Source organism: Dermacentor variabilis, chromosome 3, assembly GCF_050947875.1.
Source record: "Dermacentor variabilis isolate Ectoservices chromosome 3, ASM5094787v1, whole genome shotgun sequence".
NCBI classification, from domain to species: domain Eukaryota; kingdom Metazoa; phylum Arthropoda; class Arachnida; order Ixodida; family Ixodidae; genus Dermacentor; species Dermacentor variabilis.
In genome coordinates, this window is record NC_134570.1 from 153,436,602 (window position 1) to 153,452,659 (window position 16,058).

General features: G+C 47.0%; 1 protein-coding gene across 5 annotated transcripts in view; it reads left to right on the plus strand.

Annotated features, from left to right (window-relative positions):
• Window positions 1-16,058, plus strand: part of LOC142576414 (neprilysin-1-like) — an 85,093-nt gene that overhangs the window by 14,422 nt on the left and 54,613 nt on the right. For 3 of the 5 annotated variants that reach the window (XM_075686543.1, XM_075686541.1, XM_075686542.1), the window contains 9 exons: window positions 973-1,134; window positions 4,336-4,422; window positions 4,764-4,966; window positions 11,756-11,938; window positions 12,992-13,078; window positions 13,538-13,668; window positions 14,339-14,570; window positions 15,693-15,791; window positions 15,938-16,015. In XM_075686543.1, the coding sequence (XP_075542658.1) occupies window positions 973-1,134; window positions 4,336-4,422; window positions 4,764-4,966; window positions 11,756-11,938; window positions 12,992-13,078; window positions 13,538-13,668; window positions 14,339-14,570; window positions 15,693-15,791; window positions 15,938-16,015 (1,262 nt within the window). The remainder of the gene's footprint in view (window positions 1-972; window positions 1,135-4,335; window positions 4,423-4,763; window positions 4,967-11,755; window positions 11,939-12,991; window positions 13,079-13,537; window positions 13,669-14,338; window positions 14,571-15,692; window positions 15,792-15,937; window positions 16,016-16,058) is intronic. The other 2 variants (XM_075686544.1, XM_075686545.1) reach the window with 2 other exon arrangements.

The following is a 16,058-nucleotide window of genomic DNA, read 5'->3' on the forward strand; positions in this document are numbered from 1 at the left end:
GCTTTTCGTCAAGTAGCGAATTCCCTGAAGCGGGATGGGCGTCGTTTCGCATGCCTGTCTAGCCCTACCCTCCTGTGCCCTTCGTTGCCTTCTTGCTTCCTCTGTCTTGTCTTTCTGATCGACTCGATCGAGAAAGAAAGGTATCCAACCGTAAACACGCGTGTGGATTAGGCCCTGCATGCGCCTTTATTTTTAACGGGAACACTGCCCTAGCACTGCGCATAGCCTTCTATAGCTCACGGTGTGCACAATGCACGAGTCATTCAAATGGTTTCCCTCAGACTATTTCGGTCGGTAATTTTGTGTTAGAGCTTGAGGACCATGGCCCATCGATGATGTTTCCAGGACAAATTCAATGTAAATCGGTTGATCGTTTGCCTCTAGTGAGAGTGCGGTGTCGCGCCGATATCGCGTCTTTCCTCATAAGACAGGCGACAAAATACAGAAATTTTCAGACATACCTTGACGCGCCTTGCGCCCAGCGATAACTTCTTAACAGGGATCCGCTGATGCAAAAATGGCCACCGCAAAAAAAAAAAGAAAAACTACAATCGAACGCGTGTTAATATGTCCGTTTTTTACGCTTAAAGCTTCTTCTTTGCCACGGATGTTCTTCACTGATCATCCACGATTCCGCGAACGTAATTTCCAGTAAAGGTGGCGTCATGCTCCTTCTCGACGGTGCGCCGTTTTCGGATGTTTATAGTGCAATACCACATAAACCGAAGAGCAGCAACACAAGTGCTATCTTCAGCGAATGATTCATTAGGAAACGGCTGCACTACCATGCACGCACAAATACCACTCTGAAAACAAGGACTCCATGCGCAGGCCAGATCCCCCCCCCTTCGAGCTCCATTATTCTTTGGAGAGAGATAGGCATTGGCGGCGCCCTCGCACACTGTAATGAAAGCCACGCCTGACATCTGCGCTGCTTCGCCTCTCGCCTTCACGCGGGTGACCATCACGCAGGCTCCATGATGCGCTCGAGCCTGATCTCGTTCATGGAGCCCTGCGAGGACTTCTACGAGTTCATCTGCGGCGGCTGGATGAAGGCGGCTCGCGTGCCTCACGAGGACGTGGTCTACAGCAGCCTGTCCGATGTGCACCGCCGCGTCGAGAACGAGATCAGCGGTGAGCGCGGCTGCATACCACCGACTGTGTACCGCGGGAGTTCATGCGTATACCACGTCTATGAGCCAGTTTGCTCGGGGACCCGACTCTCCTGGGATTAGCCCTGGGAGCGTTAGCCGGCGCCGTTCACGGACGGCCCTGCGGTTGCGGAACGTCCTTCTTGATCGTATAGGCCTCACGTGCTATGTGAGCTTAGGTGCTGGCAATTGGCCGATGAACCCGTGTGTGCTGTACCTCGGGGCATCAAGAATGCCAAATTAGAGACTGGTAAAGCTGCTATAGTAAGTTTCTAGTAAAGTAAATTGCTACTAAATGCTACTAGTAAATCAACTACCGTAAAACAGGGACAATTGGAGATCGCTGGAAGAGGCCGTGTCCGGCAGAGGTCATAATAACAGGCGGCTGCTGCAGCTGCTGCGAAGACGAAGAAGGAGAAGAAAAAAAGATGCCTGAAAATTTGACACTAATTTGAGGCCCCCGCTATGCACCAAGCGCATAACATTGGGGTCCGAGGGGCTAACTTTTTGTAAGTCGCAACCTTTCAGCCAAAGAATTCAGCCAAATCGGCTAAGGAATCTTATTTTGCTCGTCTTGGGGAACGGTGGGTAGAAGATCCCAGGGAATTTTGGAAGTATATTCGGCGTAATGGACAGAACGACAATTCTGTCCCTCCTCTTGAATACTTGGGCACGGTACTCGATGATGACAAGTGCAAAGTTGAAGCATTTGGTAGTTATTTTTCTTCCATATTTAGTAATCGCCAGTTTCGGGTTGTAAATGTCGATGTTTCGCTATGCAATGAAGAAATGACCGAAGTTGAGTTTGCTTTGGAAGGTATACGCAAGCTATTAGCAAATGTTTCTCCCAGAAAGGCGAATGGACCAGACGATATAGAAGCAGCAATGCTTAGTAGTTGTTGTGAATCGTTATGCCCGTATTTACGCCGTCATTTCCAAAAATGTTTAGACATGGGTGCCGTACCTACCGACTGGAAATTGGCAAATGTTGTGCCTGTATACAAAAGTGGGCCTAAAAACTGCATTGAGAACTACAGGCTAGTGTGTTTGACTAGTATAACATGTAAAATAATGGAACACGTTATATATAGTTGCATTATGTCACATCTAGTTAAACATAATCTATTAAATGCAAACCAACATGGATTTCGGCAGGGTTATTCTTGTACTACGCAGCTTGTAGAATTCGCTCACGATTTGGCCCAAGCAATAGACAAAAGGCAGATAATTGATTGCATCTTTCTAGATTTTCGTAAAGCATTTGACGTGGTGGCTCATGACCTACTTATTAGCGAATTACACGCCTACAAGTTGCACAAAAAGGTAATTGCATGGATATCTGAATATCTTTCACACAGACAACAATCTGTGGTTCTCAATGGCATCTCCTCTGATCTTGCTACAGTGACCTCTGGAGTACCCCAAGGCTCTGTGTTGGGGCCCCCCTTATCTTTATTATATATAAATTATATCGCTAGTGGTGTTACGTCATCTTTCAGAACGTTTGCAGACGACTGCGTAGTATATGGGGTTATTGATAGTGATGTTTAGAGATATTTAGATAAACTTTCAACTTGGTGTGCGAAATGGGAAATGTCACTTAACGCTTCAAAATGTTTAAACATCACATTTACAATGAAACATTCATAAAAGACATACGAGTACAAATTAAATAGCGTTACTCTAAGCATGGTTACGGAATGTAAATACTTGGGAGTTTGGTTTACCTCGGATTTAAGGCGGAACAGGCATGTACAGGAGGTAAGAAGGAAGGCGGCACAAAAGTTGGACTTCCTCCGTCGAAATTTTGGCCAATTACCTAGTAAATTGAAACAACGGCTGTATCTTACTCACGTACGTTCGGTACTTGGGTACGCTTGTATCTGCTGGGATCCTTATACGTGTCAGATAGTCGATTTACGTGAAAAAATTCAATAAAGGGCGGTTCGATTCGTTCTTGGAAATTACGACAAAAACCTCAGTATTACCGAAGGCAAGCGCAGACTTCATTGGCAAGATCTAAAGGACAGAACAAAGTGCCTCAGACTCAAATTTTTTCACAGTGTTTACTATTCTAAAATAGGCATTGACAGGAACAAAACATTACGTTACCATCGTATATTTCACGTAGAAGAGACCATGCCTTGAAACTCCATGAATTTCCTTTTAAAGGTGACTCCTTGCGTTATGAATTTTTTTATAGGACCACTAGGGAGTAGAATGCTCTCCCGTGAAATATTGTTGGTATACAATGTAATGAAAAGTTTTACCGCGCTTTGTGTGTTGAAATGAGTGTCAATTGATGAATATATGTATTTACCCCACTGCTGTGATGCCTTCCAAGGCGATGCAAGTACTCAATAAATAAAATAAATAAATAAATAAACCTTACAAACACGCCGATTAGCCCTAAACTTCTTAGCCAGCGTCACTCATAAGGCGATCTTGTACACGTAACGCAAAATACTCAAGAAATCGGACGTGAGGATGCCCGCCGCGGTAGCTCAACTGGTAAAGCACTACACTCGCAATGCGGAAGGTGTGGGTTCCGTTCCCGCCGCTTTCGAGTTAACTTTTCGCCCACTTTCATTTACCCTTTACCTTACAATTTGCAGCTTTCATTTAAACGTAACAGTTAGGTTGCCGATGTGTTTTCGCTTGCTTCATTTTCTCTAATTACTACAAATGGTTGCTATTCACGTATAACTACTCCATAAAGTCACGGGCGCTGCTGGTGTGACAACAATGGCATGACACCTCTCGCAAAGAACAAAGTGTCACCAACTGATGCAGTTTTCGCCCTTACATTTTACGCGTAAGTGTTATCCTTAAGGATCCTTAGTGAATCATCCTTAGTTAATGACTGAAAGCTATTAAGCAGAACTTATCTGATCTGTATTCGCTCAGTAACTGGTGCCACTTCGTTGTGACTGCAATTCCCCTGCTTCCGGTCAGACGACGACGTGGAACCCCTGGTGCTCATTTCCCCTGTACGTACTGGAATTATTCAATGCACTCCAAAACTCGTCCCGTATTTTCCTCTGCAGGGCATCAAATCAGTTATTGTTAACTCTGCTTAACTTTTGAAAGACGCGGTATTCAACGCGAAAACGTCAGACTAGCGAACGGGGTTTTGTGTACTCAGCTTTTATGTACAGAACGTGCGCTCACTCGTCATACGCAGAAATCCTGAACAACACAGTGATATCGTACCGCGACCAGACGGCCACGCAGAAGGCCTCCGCTCTCTACCAAGGCTGCATCAACATCGGTGAGTTCCTCCTCGCCTCTACATTCCTATCACTCGGAGCACGTCCGCGCCTTATCACCGAGGCGCAACCCCTATGTTGCTCATTTTTCGCCCACGCCATCAACAATCTGCACACATATGGTCTCGAATTCCGCGTTGGCAAACTTAAGTTCACCAGTTTGAGGATATAATCAGTCACATTGATCGCTCTCCAAATGTGACATCTCGGCAGTTTCCAGCTCTGCGGCCACGATCAACGTCCATCCCCGCGCGTACATGTCTATAGGCTCAGCACTGGCACTTTTTGCTAACAGCCACAGCTTTAGGATGGCAACGTGCCGGTACATGCCACCTCGATGCAGACCTCCGCAACAGCAGGGGTGCCAAGCCCCTGGAAGACCTCATCAAGTACTTCGATCTCGGACGCTGGCCCACTCTGAACCGGACGGCGGTGTTCCGAACCTTCTTCATCCTGGGCAACGTCATCCGGGAGTTGGGCCTGGACGCAATCCTTTCGCTCCGCGTCGGACTCGACTACCACAACAGCGACAGATACCTAGTCTACGTGAGTTCAAGTAGCCTGTCCGTCCTGCGCGCGTGGGTAGTACATGCGTTGGGGAAAGGGGAGCGAGGCAGCAGAAACTCTCAGTAGCCGCACCTCCGACAGCCATCTCCTTTGACAAGACTGAGAGAAAAGGCTGTCGACGCAAATGCGATAACTGCAGGAAAGTACAATTTGACAGCCTTTATCAAAAATGAATTCAGTCTTACTAAAGAGTGCATGATACCTGATGACATTCATACTCATATTTAATTTTTTTTCTCTCATTTCATTTGGAACTTGTTGCCCTTAGAAATAAGAGTGTAAGACCACATGAAAATTTAAAAATGATCTTAGTTCTTGATTAACTTGCCCTAATTGCTATGTGCATTTTTTTTTGCCCACTGTGTGTCATATGGTTTATGAGACTGTTTTTCTGGGCTGGTACTTTAGCTTTTCTTTTTTTGCACGTGTATTGCTCATAGCTAATTATTTTGGCAGTTCATGTGTCTTTGTATTGGGCTGGATCGAAGTGCATTTTGCTTGTTATGCGTATCATTTGTGAGCAGTGACGTAGCCAGAAATTTCGTTCGGGGGGGCTCAAGTTGCAACTCAGCCTCCTCCTTAAGAAGAAGGTTTAGCTCGGCTCATCATCATCATCATCATCATCATCATCATCATCCTGGTTACGCCCACTGCAGAGCAAAGGCCTCTCCCATACTTCTCCAACTACCCCGGTACTGTAATAATTGTGGCCATGTTGTCCCTGCAAATTTAGCTCGGGCGCTGCGATCTAAATAAATCTAGAAGAGGAATTCGTTTTCCTCGGCAACCGTTGCACCAAATTTGAAGAACTTTGTTGCATTTAAAAGGAAAACCTAAATACTATTCACAGCTGGTTTCGAATGTTTCATTTACGTTGTCAATTCTTTATTAATAAAGATTGGCCAAAATCGGACATTTTCAGAAAACGAAATTATCAAGTTTAGAACTCTAACTCAACAATTAAAAATGATATCATAATTCTGTGAGTTTCATCTAGCAGTACATCTACAGTGGACAAAATTGATATGTTACGCATGAATCTCAAAAGAATTTAGTGTTATGGAAATACGCCTTTTGCAGTACCCTTGTACACGACGTAACCAATTCACGTAATGTACAAATTGACATACGAAATTCGTCGGCTTTGCTGTTTACAGAACCGCAATGTCTGTTCTTGATGCAGAGCTATTAGATTGTAAACGTTGTACTTCTATTTTTTTCGAACATTCTAATTTTTCGAACAATATTGAGTCCCTAAATCGAAATTCCGCTTCCAACAGACAATATAATTTAACTTTCTACCTTAAATGCAACAAATTTCATTCAAAGCGATCCAGGGGTTATCTCAGAAAAGCGTTTCTGCGTTTTACATGTACTTGAATAGGCCGCGTTGGAGTTGGGCCCAAGCTAAAGCTTCCTCTTAAACAATTTGTCGAGGGATCAAATGCATGAATAATAATTGCATTGCTATTGCTAAAGATGCTGCAAACGAATTCTTGAACGATACGCACTATCAAAACAAGCAAGATATGTATTTTTTCATAAAAGAATGTACTCGTATGTGCCAAAAATTTTGCCCAAAATAACTGATATCAATGCTGCCACGTTTTTTGTCTATTTAATAAGCAAAGAATACATCACGCGAACTTTACAACTATATCAGTTCGAAGCTAGCAAAGCAGTGCATACGGTTGATATGAAAAATGTAAAGGCCAGGTAATGAACAAGTTGAGGACAAATATGTTAGTCATTCTTTGTAATATATCTTTGTCATTCAAGAACCGTGTTTACAGTCTTGTACATATGCAACGGCCAGTGAAAAATCTCAATGATGCTGTCATTTGTTCCAATGTATTACGCAGTAGCAGCAGTCACCGGTCGCGTATCGTGAGTAACTGCACCGAAATTATAGCCGCAACAGAGAGCACGTATACAAAGCAGGAGTTCTGCAAGATGTATGAAGGCGAATCAAATGAAAGTGAGCCAATGCGAATATATGACAAACGGGGTACTTTATTTAAAAGTATAGTCTTCATGAGCATTTATACGTTTGTCCCATTGACAAACGAGTCGCGTGATTCCCGTCTCATAAACCTCCTTGGATGGCTGTTTCAAAAATTCTGTAGCTGACTCTTTGACGTCATCGTCCTACGCGAATCTGGTTCCCTTGAGCTGTTTTTTCGGTTGCCCCAAAATGTGGAACTCGCAAGGCGACAGGTCTGAGCTGCATGGCGGATGTTGCAGCGTTTTCCATTTGAACTTTACCAGTTTTGTGTTAACCACATCAGCGAGGTGGGGACGGGTATTGTCGTGGAGCAAGAAGACACCATTACTCAATTTTTCACGTCGTTTGTTCGTGAATGCGACACGCAGCCGTTCCGGCGTTTCACCATATCGGAAACAATCGATAGTCTCTCAAGATTTAGCAAATTCTATCAGTAATGGCCCCTGACGACCGAAAAAAAAAAGTCAGTACTATTCCGGCGGAAATGACGGCCTTTGCTTTCTTTGGCCTTGATGAGTTCGAATGTTTCCACTGGAAGCTTTGCCGTCGTGTGCCAGGCTCGTAGTAGTGGCACCATGGTTCGTCCCCGATCACAATTGCAGAAAAGAAGTCGTCACCCTCATTGTGATACCGCATCAGGTAAGTCAAGGCAGCGCCGAACTTCTCCGTCTTCTGGCGGTGGTTCAAAATCTTGGACATTCATTGCGCACACAAGAGCCGATAACCGAGATTTTATGAATTATGGTGTGAACCGAACCGTGATTGATGTTCCCACGCTCTGCAAGTTCACGATGCTTATCCTCCGTTCTTGTCTCATCAGCTGATCAACCTTTGCAATTTTGATGGGGGTGATTGCACGATGGCTTTGGCCCGGTCTTGGATCGTATTTGCAACTTTCGCGTCCTTCTTTGAGCCGTTTGCTCCAACACTTCACAGTGGACAATGAAATGCGATGTTCAACGTATACGGCATCCATACCGCGATTAATTTCTTTTTGGGAAATGCCTTCAGCTGTCAAAAACTGCACGGCAACACGCTGTTCAGCTACCATGCCCAACCCAGAGTATAAAAGCCTTAAAGAACCTTTATCCTCACACCTGCGTATCACTTTTGTAAATGAGAGATGCCTATGTGTTTTGCGCATGCCTCGCAGATAATGAACCGAACCATTATTGCGCGGGGTGGGTAGGCTCACTATCATTCGATTCGCCCTCGTACATTAGAAATGCGAAGATACAATGGAATGTACAAAAGCGAAGATAGCTTGATAAAGGGCAAAAAAGTGTCATTGCAAACAAAGTTCAATGCACGTATACACAACCTCGAAACAAGATATTTAAATATACGTATAAGTCTCCAATAAATCTACGTATCTAAGAAAAAGTCACTGTATATAATGCGTAAAACAAAGCGAATAAACATGTTGCGAAATCACAGATTCACAGAATCCTAGATCCCGCCCCTATTCCATCCATTCCCCCCGATGTATAGCGCGCGACGCGCTTGCTCCCCGCTTTCCTCATTTGCACACACAAGACTCAGTCACCATCGACGGCTCACCGATTCGAGCCTCCCCCCCCCCCTCCCTCCCTTAGGCTTTCACTCGTACATACAGCATGCGGCGCTCGGTCACGATGTTATCGCCCTTGGACTTCATATGAAACATGAGGGCGACGGCAGGAATGCGCCTGGCGTGTCCGTATAGTTGGTATCGGAATAATATAATAAGAGTATTCGGCAACTGAAGCGTCCCGTGGCCCATTACCTTCCGCAAAAGAAGTAACAATATCGAACTTCACCATGCGACAATTCGCTGCGCCGCAACAATGTATTTTTTTTTCCCTCTTGTGGGGCGGTGGCACCAAATTGAAGAAACGCAAAGGAATGTTGGCTGCAATCGAATGCCTACTTTGGGCACTTAATGTGGCTACCGAAGGAATATCGAAGAAAACGTGAGACGCTTGATTTACCGAGAACCGTACACGTACTGCTCGGTATTCCACACCGGCTAGACAAGAATTAACGGATAGGCTGCGCTCAAGCGAACGCGGTGCAATCAGTCTAGTCCCCACACTGATGGCGGCGAGCGGCCATTGTTTCTTTTTCTCGTCTGCTAGCCACTAAGCGTCCAAAACTCTGCCAGATGAAAATCCACCCGGCCATAGCAAACCGAAGTGCGCCGCGTAGTGGTCGGGGCAACACGAGAAAGACGTATGCGCTCTGGCTGGCTCTGGCAGCTCGCGGGTAGGGTAACGAGAACAAAAAATTGAAGAGGATCAATTTGTCCACGCAAATAAAAGTCAAAATAGAAAAAATAAATAAGAACGTAGTTACCTTGGCTGGCTTTAGTGTCTTGACATGGTTGCTTTCGCGTAGGTGAAAAAAGAAATGTCGATTTTTTATTGTGATATGACTGTACAAATGAACTGCCACAACGTTTCCTCTCATTGGACCTCGCTGCATGCTTTAACTTGTCTGATAGGGTGTTGATTTGGCTTGTCTCGTTGTATGTTCCGATGTAAGATTTTAGGAAAGTCAATGCACCTTTGGCGTCAAATGTTTAACACAACATTAAACCCACAAATTTCCGGAATTGAAAACCTAAAGCACAACTTCGGAAATGTCAATGCACCTTTCACATCAAAAGTTTATGAGATTTATACCCATAAAGTTTTGGAATTGACATACATGCGCTCCGCCGATTCCGCGGCCTCCGCGAGATGCCGCGGCGAGCCCGTTCGCCATCAAAACGTCCTTGAAACTTTGTGCTCGGATGGGGTTGATTGCGTTATGCGACTCCCGGTACATTGGCGTTGCCGCGAAATCCAGCCCGACTTCGCAATGTTCGAGATGAAATGTCTTTTCGAGCGTGAAAGAGACATTCTAGACAAAATCCAGAATGATTTCCGGCGCTGGGGGTTGCTTTGGTCGGCGGTGCATGGACAGCACTAAAAAATTGCGGGGGAGGGGGGGGGGTGGCTGAGGCCCCATAAGCCCCCGCCCCCCGGCTACGCCCCTGTTTGTGAGTAATTAACGTCCGATATACATCTGTCGATACTCGCACACTCGTATTTTTTACTACTTTTTGTGTGTACTCGTTTTTCCTCTCAACTTGTTCTCTATGATGTTTATTCTACTCTTATATGACTAGCGTGTTAGCACCATGATTTTGCTCTATTATGCTGCCATGCAGTCACACCTCTTACCAGCTAATCTTGACCAGAGGTCCCAATACAGTCTCTGTGGGATCTCCTTTTGTATTTCAGAGCTCTCGTAACTTGTAACCATTGCGCGAAGGAATAAACTTGAATTGAAATTCACACATTTCGTTCACACAGCTTAGCTTGCGTGTGTGTCTCGTAAAAGTCATATTCCATTCAATATAATTGAATTGACGTTTATACGCACCTTATTAAGGTACTTCCTCACTTGCGGAAGTAAGCGCGCGCAAGGCGGCGCGCTTATTTCGGCAGAGCTTGTGGTGTCATCTCGTCTCGTGTCCCGTCTACGTTTTGCGCTGTTAACACCAGGACGGAAAACCAAAAAGTCCAAGCTGTTATTCTAGAGAATCCTTGCCGCAAAAGCGCCTTTCGCACGTTCTTTTTTTTTTTTTGCGAGTGAGGACGTACCTTTACAAAAGGTATTGTGGGTCAACGCACCATTTACATCGCTAATTGTTGTAAAAGCAAGAGCTTGCTTCTGCACATTCAAATACGGGTGCGCATAAGGGGGCACATGCGTGGGTGCAGAAGTGGGCATTTGCACACGTCTTATGTGGACGTGGCAGCTTCAGCTCTAAAATAAACGGTCGTTCATCTTCGTTGTGCGGGAGCCTGAATGCAATGTTCGCCATAATGAAGTAGCCGAGTAGGCTATTATGAAGCGCTGCAGTGAGACAAGTTGTATTGCAGAAACCGAGTGGCAACGCTGGCGAAAGCACTGAGAAGTATTTGAGGGCGAAAGCCCCGCAATTAGCAAAGTTACAATGACCATTGGTAGAAAGAGCGGGTACGATGCCTGCCACTGAGAGCCTTCTCATAGCTTCTAGTAGTCTGCATGCAAACATCCGCAGACTTGAATAATCTTTGTGAGGAGTCCAGTATCCAACGAAGACGAAATTTGGAAACCCTTGCGGATTTTCAGGTTTTCGCTGTGAGCTGATAATCGTCTTTGTGTAGTATATAGTGATTTTCATGGGAGAAGAGTCACTGGTTTCTGCCTCCCGTGTGGGGGCATGGCTCAGTGACAACGGATGGCGTGAGAGGCGGGAGGGGGGGAGTATAAGGTTACGAGGTGAGAGAGGGGTAAGAGGCAAGCATCAGTAAGTCCGTGACGCATGTGTACGCTAGCGGCCGCGGAGTCCAGCTAAAGCGTGGCAAGTCCAACCGAACCAGCGAACTCCTGGAGAGCCTGCAGAGCCAGGGCTGGTATTTGTGTAATGCGCAATAGTTCGAGCGTCCACAGATATGAGATACATTTACGACGCCTGAGGCCCTGCCCTCTTCAATTAATTTCCTGACAATAAAACTGGACAATAAAACCGCAGCGAATCAAGTAATGCAAACAGTTAGAGCAGACTTCCATAAGCTCTTTTGTAAAGGCGCTGTGAAACTCTGCCAAATCACGCAGGGAACTCCGACAGCCTTCACCTGCAGGTTTTGATTCTAGTTCACAATGCGCTTGCACGCCCGCTTACGCCTTTGAGACATGTTCGTCTTGACCGGTAACTTCGTGCCTTTCTCTCTCGCGCCCTGTGCACGCAGATCGGACAGCCGTCGTTCGGCGTGGAGCCCATGGTGCTTCGCGGCCGCTTCCGGTCGCCCTTCTTCCGCATCCTGCACCGGTACAAGATCTACATTTACCGCTGCGCGCTGCTCATGGGCGCCAGCGTCGCGGCAGCCGACGTCGTCAACGAGATCGTCGCCTTCGAGGCCAAGTTGGCCGCCGTGAGTGACGCGCACGCTCGCGACGAGCCTGTGTAGACCGCCCTTGCGAATGAGAACTCCTCGCGGTGTACGGCGTTGCATGCACCGACATTGCGTGATAGTCAACCATGCGGTAACGGCGCGAAAACCCGAACGAGGCAGAACCGCAAGCGGCATTTTCAGGCGAGATTCTCGAAAAACATGGGCCCAGATAATGGAGCGAATGACGGCACTTTTTCTTAGTCTGTAACTGATTAAACAAGAGTGGTCTGTTTCGCCTCTTGTAAACTGAATTGGGTAGCTTGGGCAGTACAAGTCAAAAGCATGTAAACTGAATTGGGTGGGATTGGGCAGTACAAGTCAAAAGTAGGAGCCTGTCCTCACATGGAATAGGTTCGAAGATTCAACCGTACAACTATTTTCTCTTTTGTGGGTTGACATTTCTAAACGCAAGAAAAACACGTAAGCAGCAATAATAGGAACACAGTTCTCAATCACACCATTAGCATCTTTCAGGCATATCGGTTATTAAAGAGCCTGTTCCATTCTATATCTGAAAGGAACATTGCTTACGATACGCGGAAGAATAGCGCCATGCCTATCTAAGAAACATTCGCCTCAAGATCTGGTTCACGACCACGGAGCCCGGCATCGAACGCACCAAATGTTCTGCTCGTCTACCTACGTTGTACAGCGGTGCTTAGCGAAAACTGATAACATTGCCATCTGACTTGTGTTCGACTGTTCACAGGACAGTAGACAGATCCACAGTCGCTATTCGTTCTGTACCCCTTGACGTCAAGAAAAGGGCAAGCGCATCTGCTCGATCTGCTTCTCATCGAGTAAGGTGGGCCGGTAGTGAAAATAATGAAATAGTAAACTGGACTGATTCCGGGCATGAAGTGATAAAAAGTAAGACGATCCAGGAAGCAAAACATTTGTGTCACTTGAGCGCGCGCCACAAGTTATTCGCATCGCTTAGTTTATAGGATATATTTAGCCAGCTGTTTCAGCGACGCAAACTTAGTATGTCGCATGCAGATTCGCTTCTGAGTCAAGCTGCTGTTAACGCAGATTATGGAGCCGCCGGAGGCTATGCACAACCCAAAAAGAGTCTACAACCTCATGAGCCTGCGGACCTTAGAAGGAGCCATACCAGAGGTGAGATGTGGCTTCCTAGAAATCACCCTTTTCCTGCCGACGCAATGATGTCAGCAATGCTCGCCTCTTTTCCGCTGTATACTAAAGACCAAGGCATACCTTCAGCAGAATGCCGAAATGTTTCACCGTCCAATTTTTTGGAGGGTACGTCTGCTTTGATCAGATTCCACTGTAGAATCTTCATTGCCATTTTCATTCTATTAACTCGAGGTTTGTTTAAGCGAGTTAATGAGACTCGCCTCTGCCACCCACTAGTTTACAGGGGCCATTTAAGCCATTACTGTGACGCAGGGCAACACTACGCGAGGTTCTCGGGATCCATAGACTCAATATAAATGAGTGCGCACCATTGTCACGGTCTGTCTGGCTTCATGCCATATGGTAGCCACCATGATGTTGCGCAACAGCCAAGCGCACTTATTTCCGGGGCTTCTCGATAGTACATACCGTGCACCCCAGATCCAGTGGACGTTCCTGATCAACACCGTCCTTCGTGATGTGGGCGTATCCATGGATCTGACCGACCACGTGGTCGTGCTCAATCCGCTCTATCTCAAGAGGCTCTCACGACTGCTCAAGGAGGTTCCCAGGCAAGACCCACGTCCATATTTCCAATCGTGGTTAACTCACTATCCGCCACAACGTTTTTCTGTTTAAGTTTTCATCGAACGCGTGTTTTAGAAAAAAAAGAAACAACACGCTTTAGTTGGTATGCGAGGATACGCATTGCCTATGTGCAAATGGTCTGCTTAATAGCGCATTTCATTTGGCTGTGTCAGCGCTTTCCGAGCACATAGAAGCGCTCGTGTTTGTAAAGTTGAATTCTCTGTATAATCGAAAGTTGCAAAGTTCGGTCGTGTCCCGTGAATACAACTGTGACAACCGCCGTATGAAGGCCCCTTGTACGCAAGAAGACAAGCTTAAGAGACTTCATCAGCTAAGTTTTCACTTTCTTGTAGACGCTGACATATATTACTAGTCGTCTCAGAACGTTCCGGCAGCGTTTAAAAGTGTCTGTAAGCCAGTAACTCAGCAAGAGTGCAAGCATGAGGGGGACCACAGTAATGGCGATTATGAAGCCAGGTTACCGCCTATACTGCATACTGCATATACTGCAGGAGTGTCACATTAATCGCCCGTGTTTTTTTCCCGCCTGTTTGTTTGCGAACTTGGAGCCTGTCTACAGGTGTATCTGTACGGCAGTGTTGGAATCGTCGCGAGTGCACCCTGACTTTTCTTTTACCGCACACGCGCCCTCAGCTCGGCGGTGGCCAACTACCTGGGCTGGCGCATCGTGCAAACGATGGGCCAGCACACCACCGAGCGGTTCCGACGAGCGCGGTTCCGCTTCGACCGGTACCGGTACCTGCTGCAGGACGTCGGCGAGATCCCCAGGGAGTGCGTGCGCCTCACGTCGCGCCTGCTGCACTTCGCCGTGGGCCGGCTCTACTTCGACCGGCACATCTCGAGGCCCGCTGAGCGATACAGGAAGGTGCGCACGCTTCGTGGCAACATTCACAAAGGCGCATCTCTCTATCGGGGTTAGCTTTAGACGGCAAGCATCCGGAAGGGCCGTCCTGGCTTGAATACTCTCGCTTATTTTTCAAGTGATTAGGGAGTAACGATGTTGTCTGTAAGGGCAAACATGCGCCTCAACGCTAGGCGTCATGACATAAACGCTGTAACTTGAAATCCGGCGCCGCATTTGCACATTCTCAGCTCCTGTAAATTTTACCTTTAGGACATTGGGTTTCACATTAAGCCTCACATAAGGAGGAGCTAGGCAAATTACCAGTACCAATATCCAGCACCAAAAAAAAAGCGTTATTTAGGGGTAAACTCGCATTTAGGCCACGTATTACCCTTATATATGTAGGACGATGAGTCTGCCTAAAAATATGTGAACATGATCATCTTTACAAAAGCTTGCGCGCGGTTTTACAATTTACAGAGAACAACCACATGACTACGCGCAAGACGTCAAACCACGAGCGGGGATCGTGCCTCGGCAAAATTAAGGCTGCGTGTTACGTCCTTGCTTGAATTGTGCGACATGCTACTTGCGAACACATTTCCCGCTATCCTACCTGTTCCTTGTTTTTTGCGCCGTCTTCAACGCTATATACGTACGTCGCGCCACGGCTGCTCCACGGTCGTGTCCGCGAGTGATCGGCACTGTAGACAGACGCTCGCTCATATTCTCACCTTTCTCCGCACTGAAGTTATTATTGCGGTAGCAAATACATGGAAACTTCAGGCACAATTTTGCCGTCGCCGTCGCCGTGAGGTTCCGTATGAGTGAAAGTGTGCGAGGGTGAGCCAGCGAAGGCGGTTCAATTTCGAGTGCGCGAGCGAGGAACGTGACCCGGGTGCGTGCCCTCTCCCGTGGCGCGCGAGGCAGGGGAGTGAGGCGAGGGAGGAGGGGCGTTCTTCTCCGGGGGCTGCTGCGGTGCCTCGATGTCTTATTTCGCCCGCGTGTGCACTCACTCGCAGTCACAATAAATATTTCCCTGGACAGTTCACAGGAAGCCTGTAAAACGAAACGCCACGTGTTGTTTTCGCACGACATAGGCCGCTTGTCCCCCGGGTCTTGATCGTCTGTGCTCGTTCGCAGCTCTACGACATGGCTGAGGAGCTGCGAGACGCCTTTGCCGTGCTCATCGACCTGAACACCTGGATGGACTCGGACACCAAGGAGAGGGCGAGGCAGAAGGTACGTGCGCGACTATGCTACGGCCGCGAGTATTGGCTCTGCACAACGGAGTACTGCACTGGCGAAACCATTTCGAGGGATCCTAGGCATTGACTCATAAGCTGATGCTGTTTTCCTTTCTTTTCTTTTTTTTTTTTGCTGGCCAGCTGCACCACCTGCAGATGAACATCGGCTTCCCTCCCTGGATCAAGAGCGACCGAGACTTGGACGAGTACTACAAGGACGTGAGTACTCGATTACGGCACGTAGGCAAGAAAGCGCGAGTAC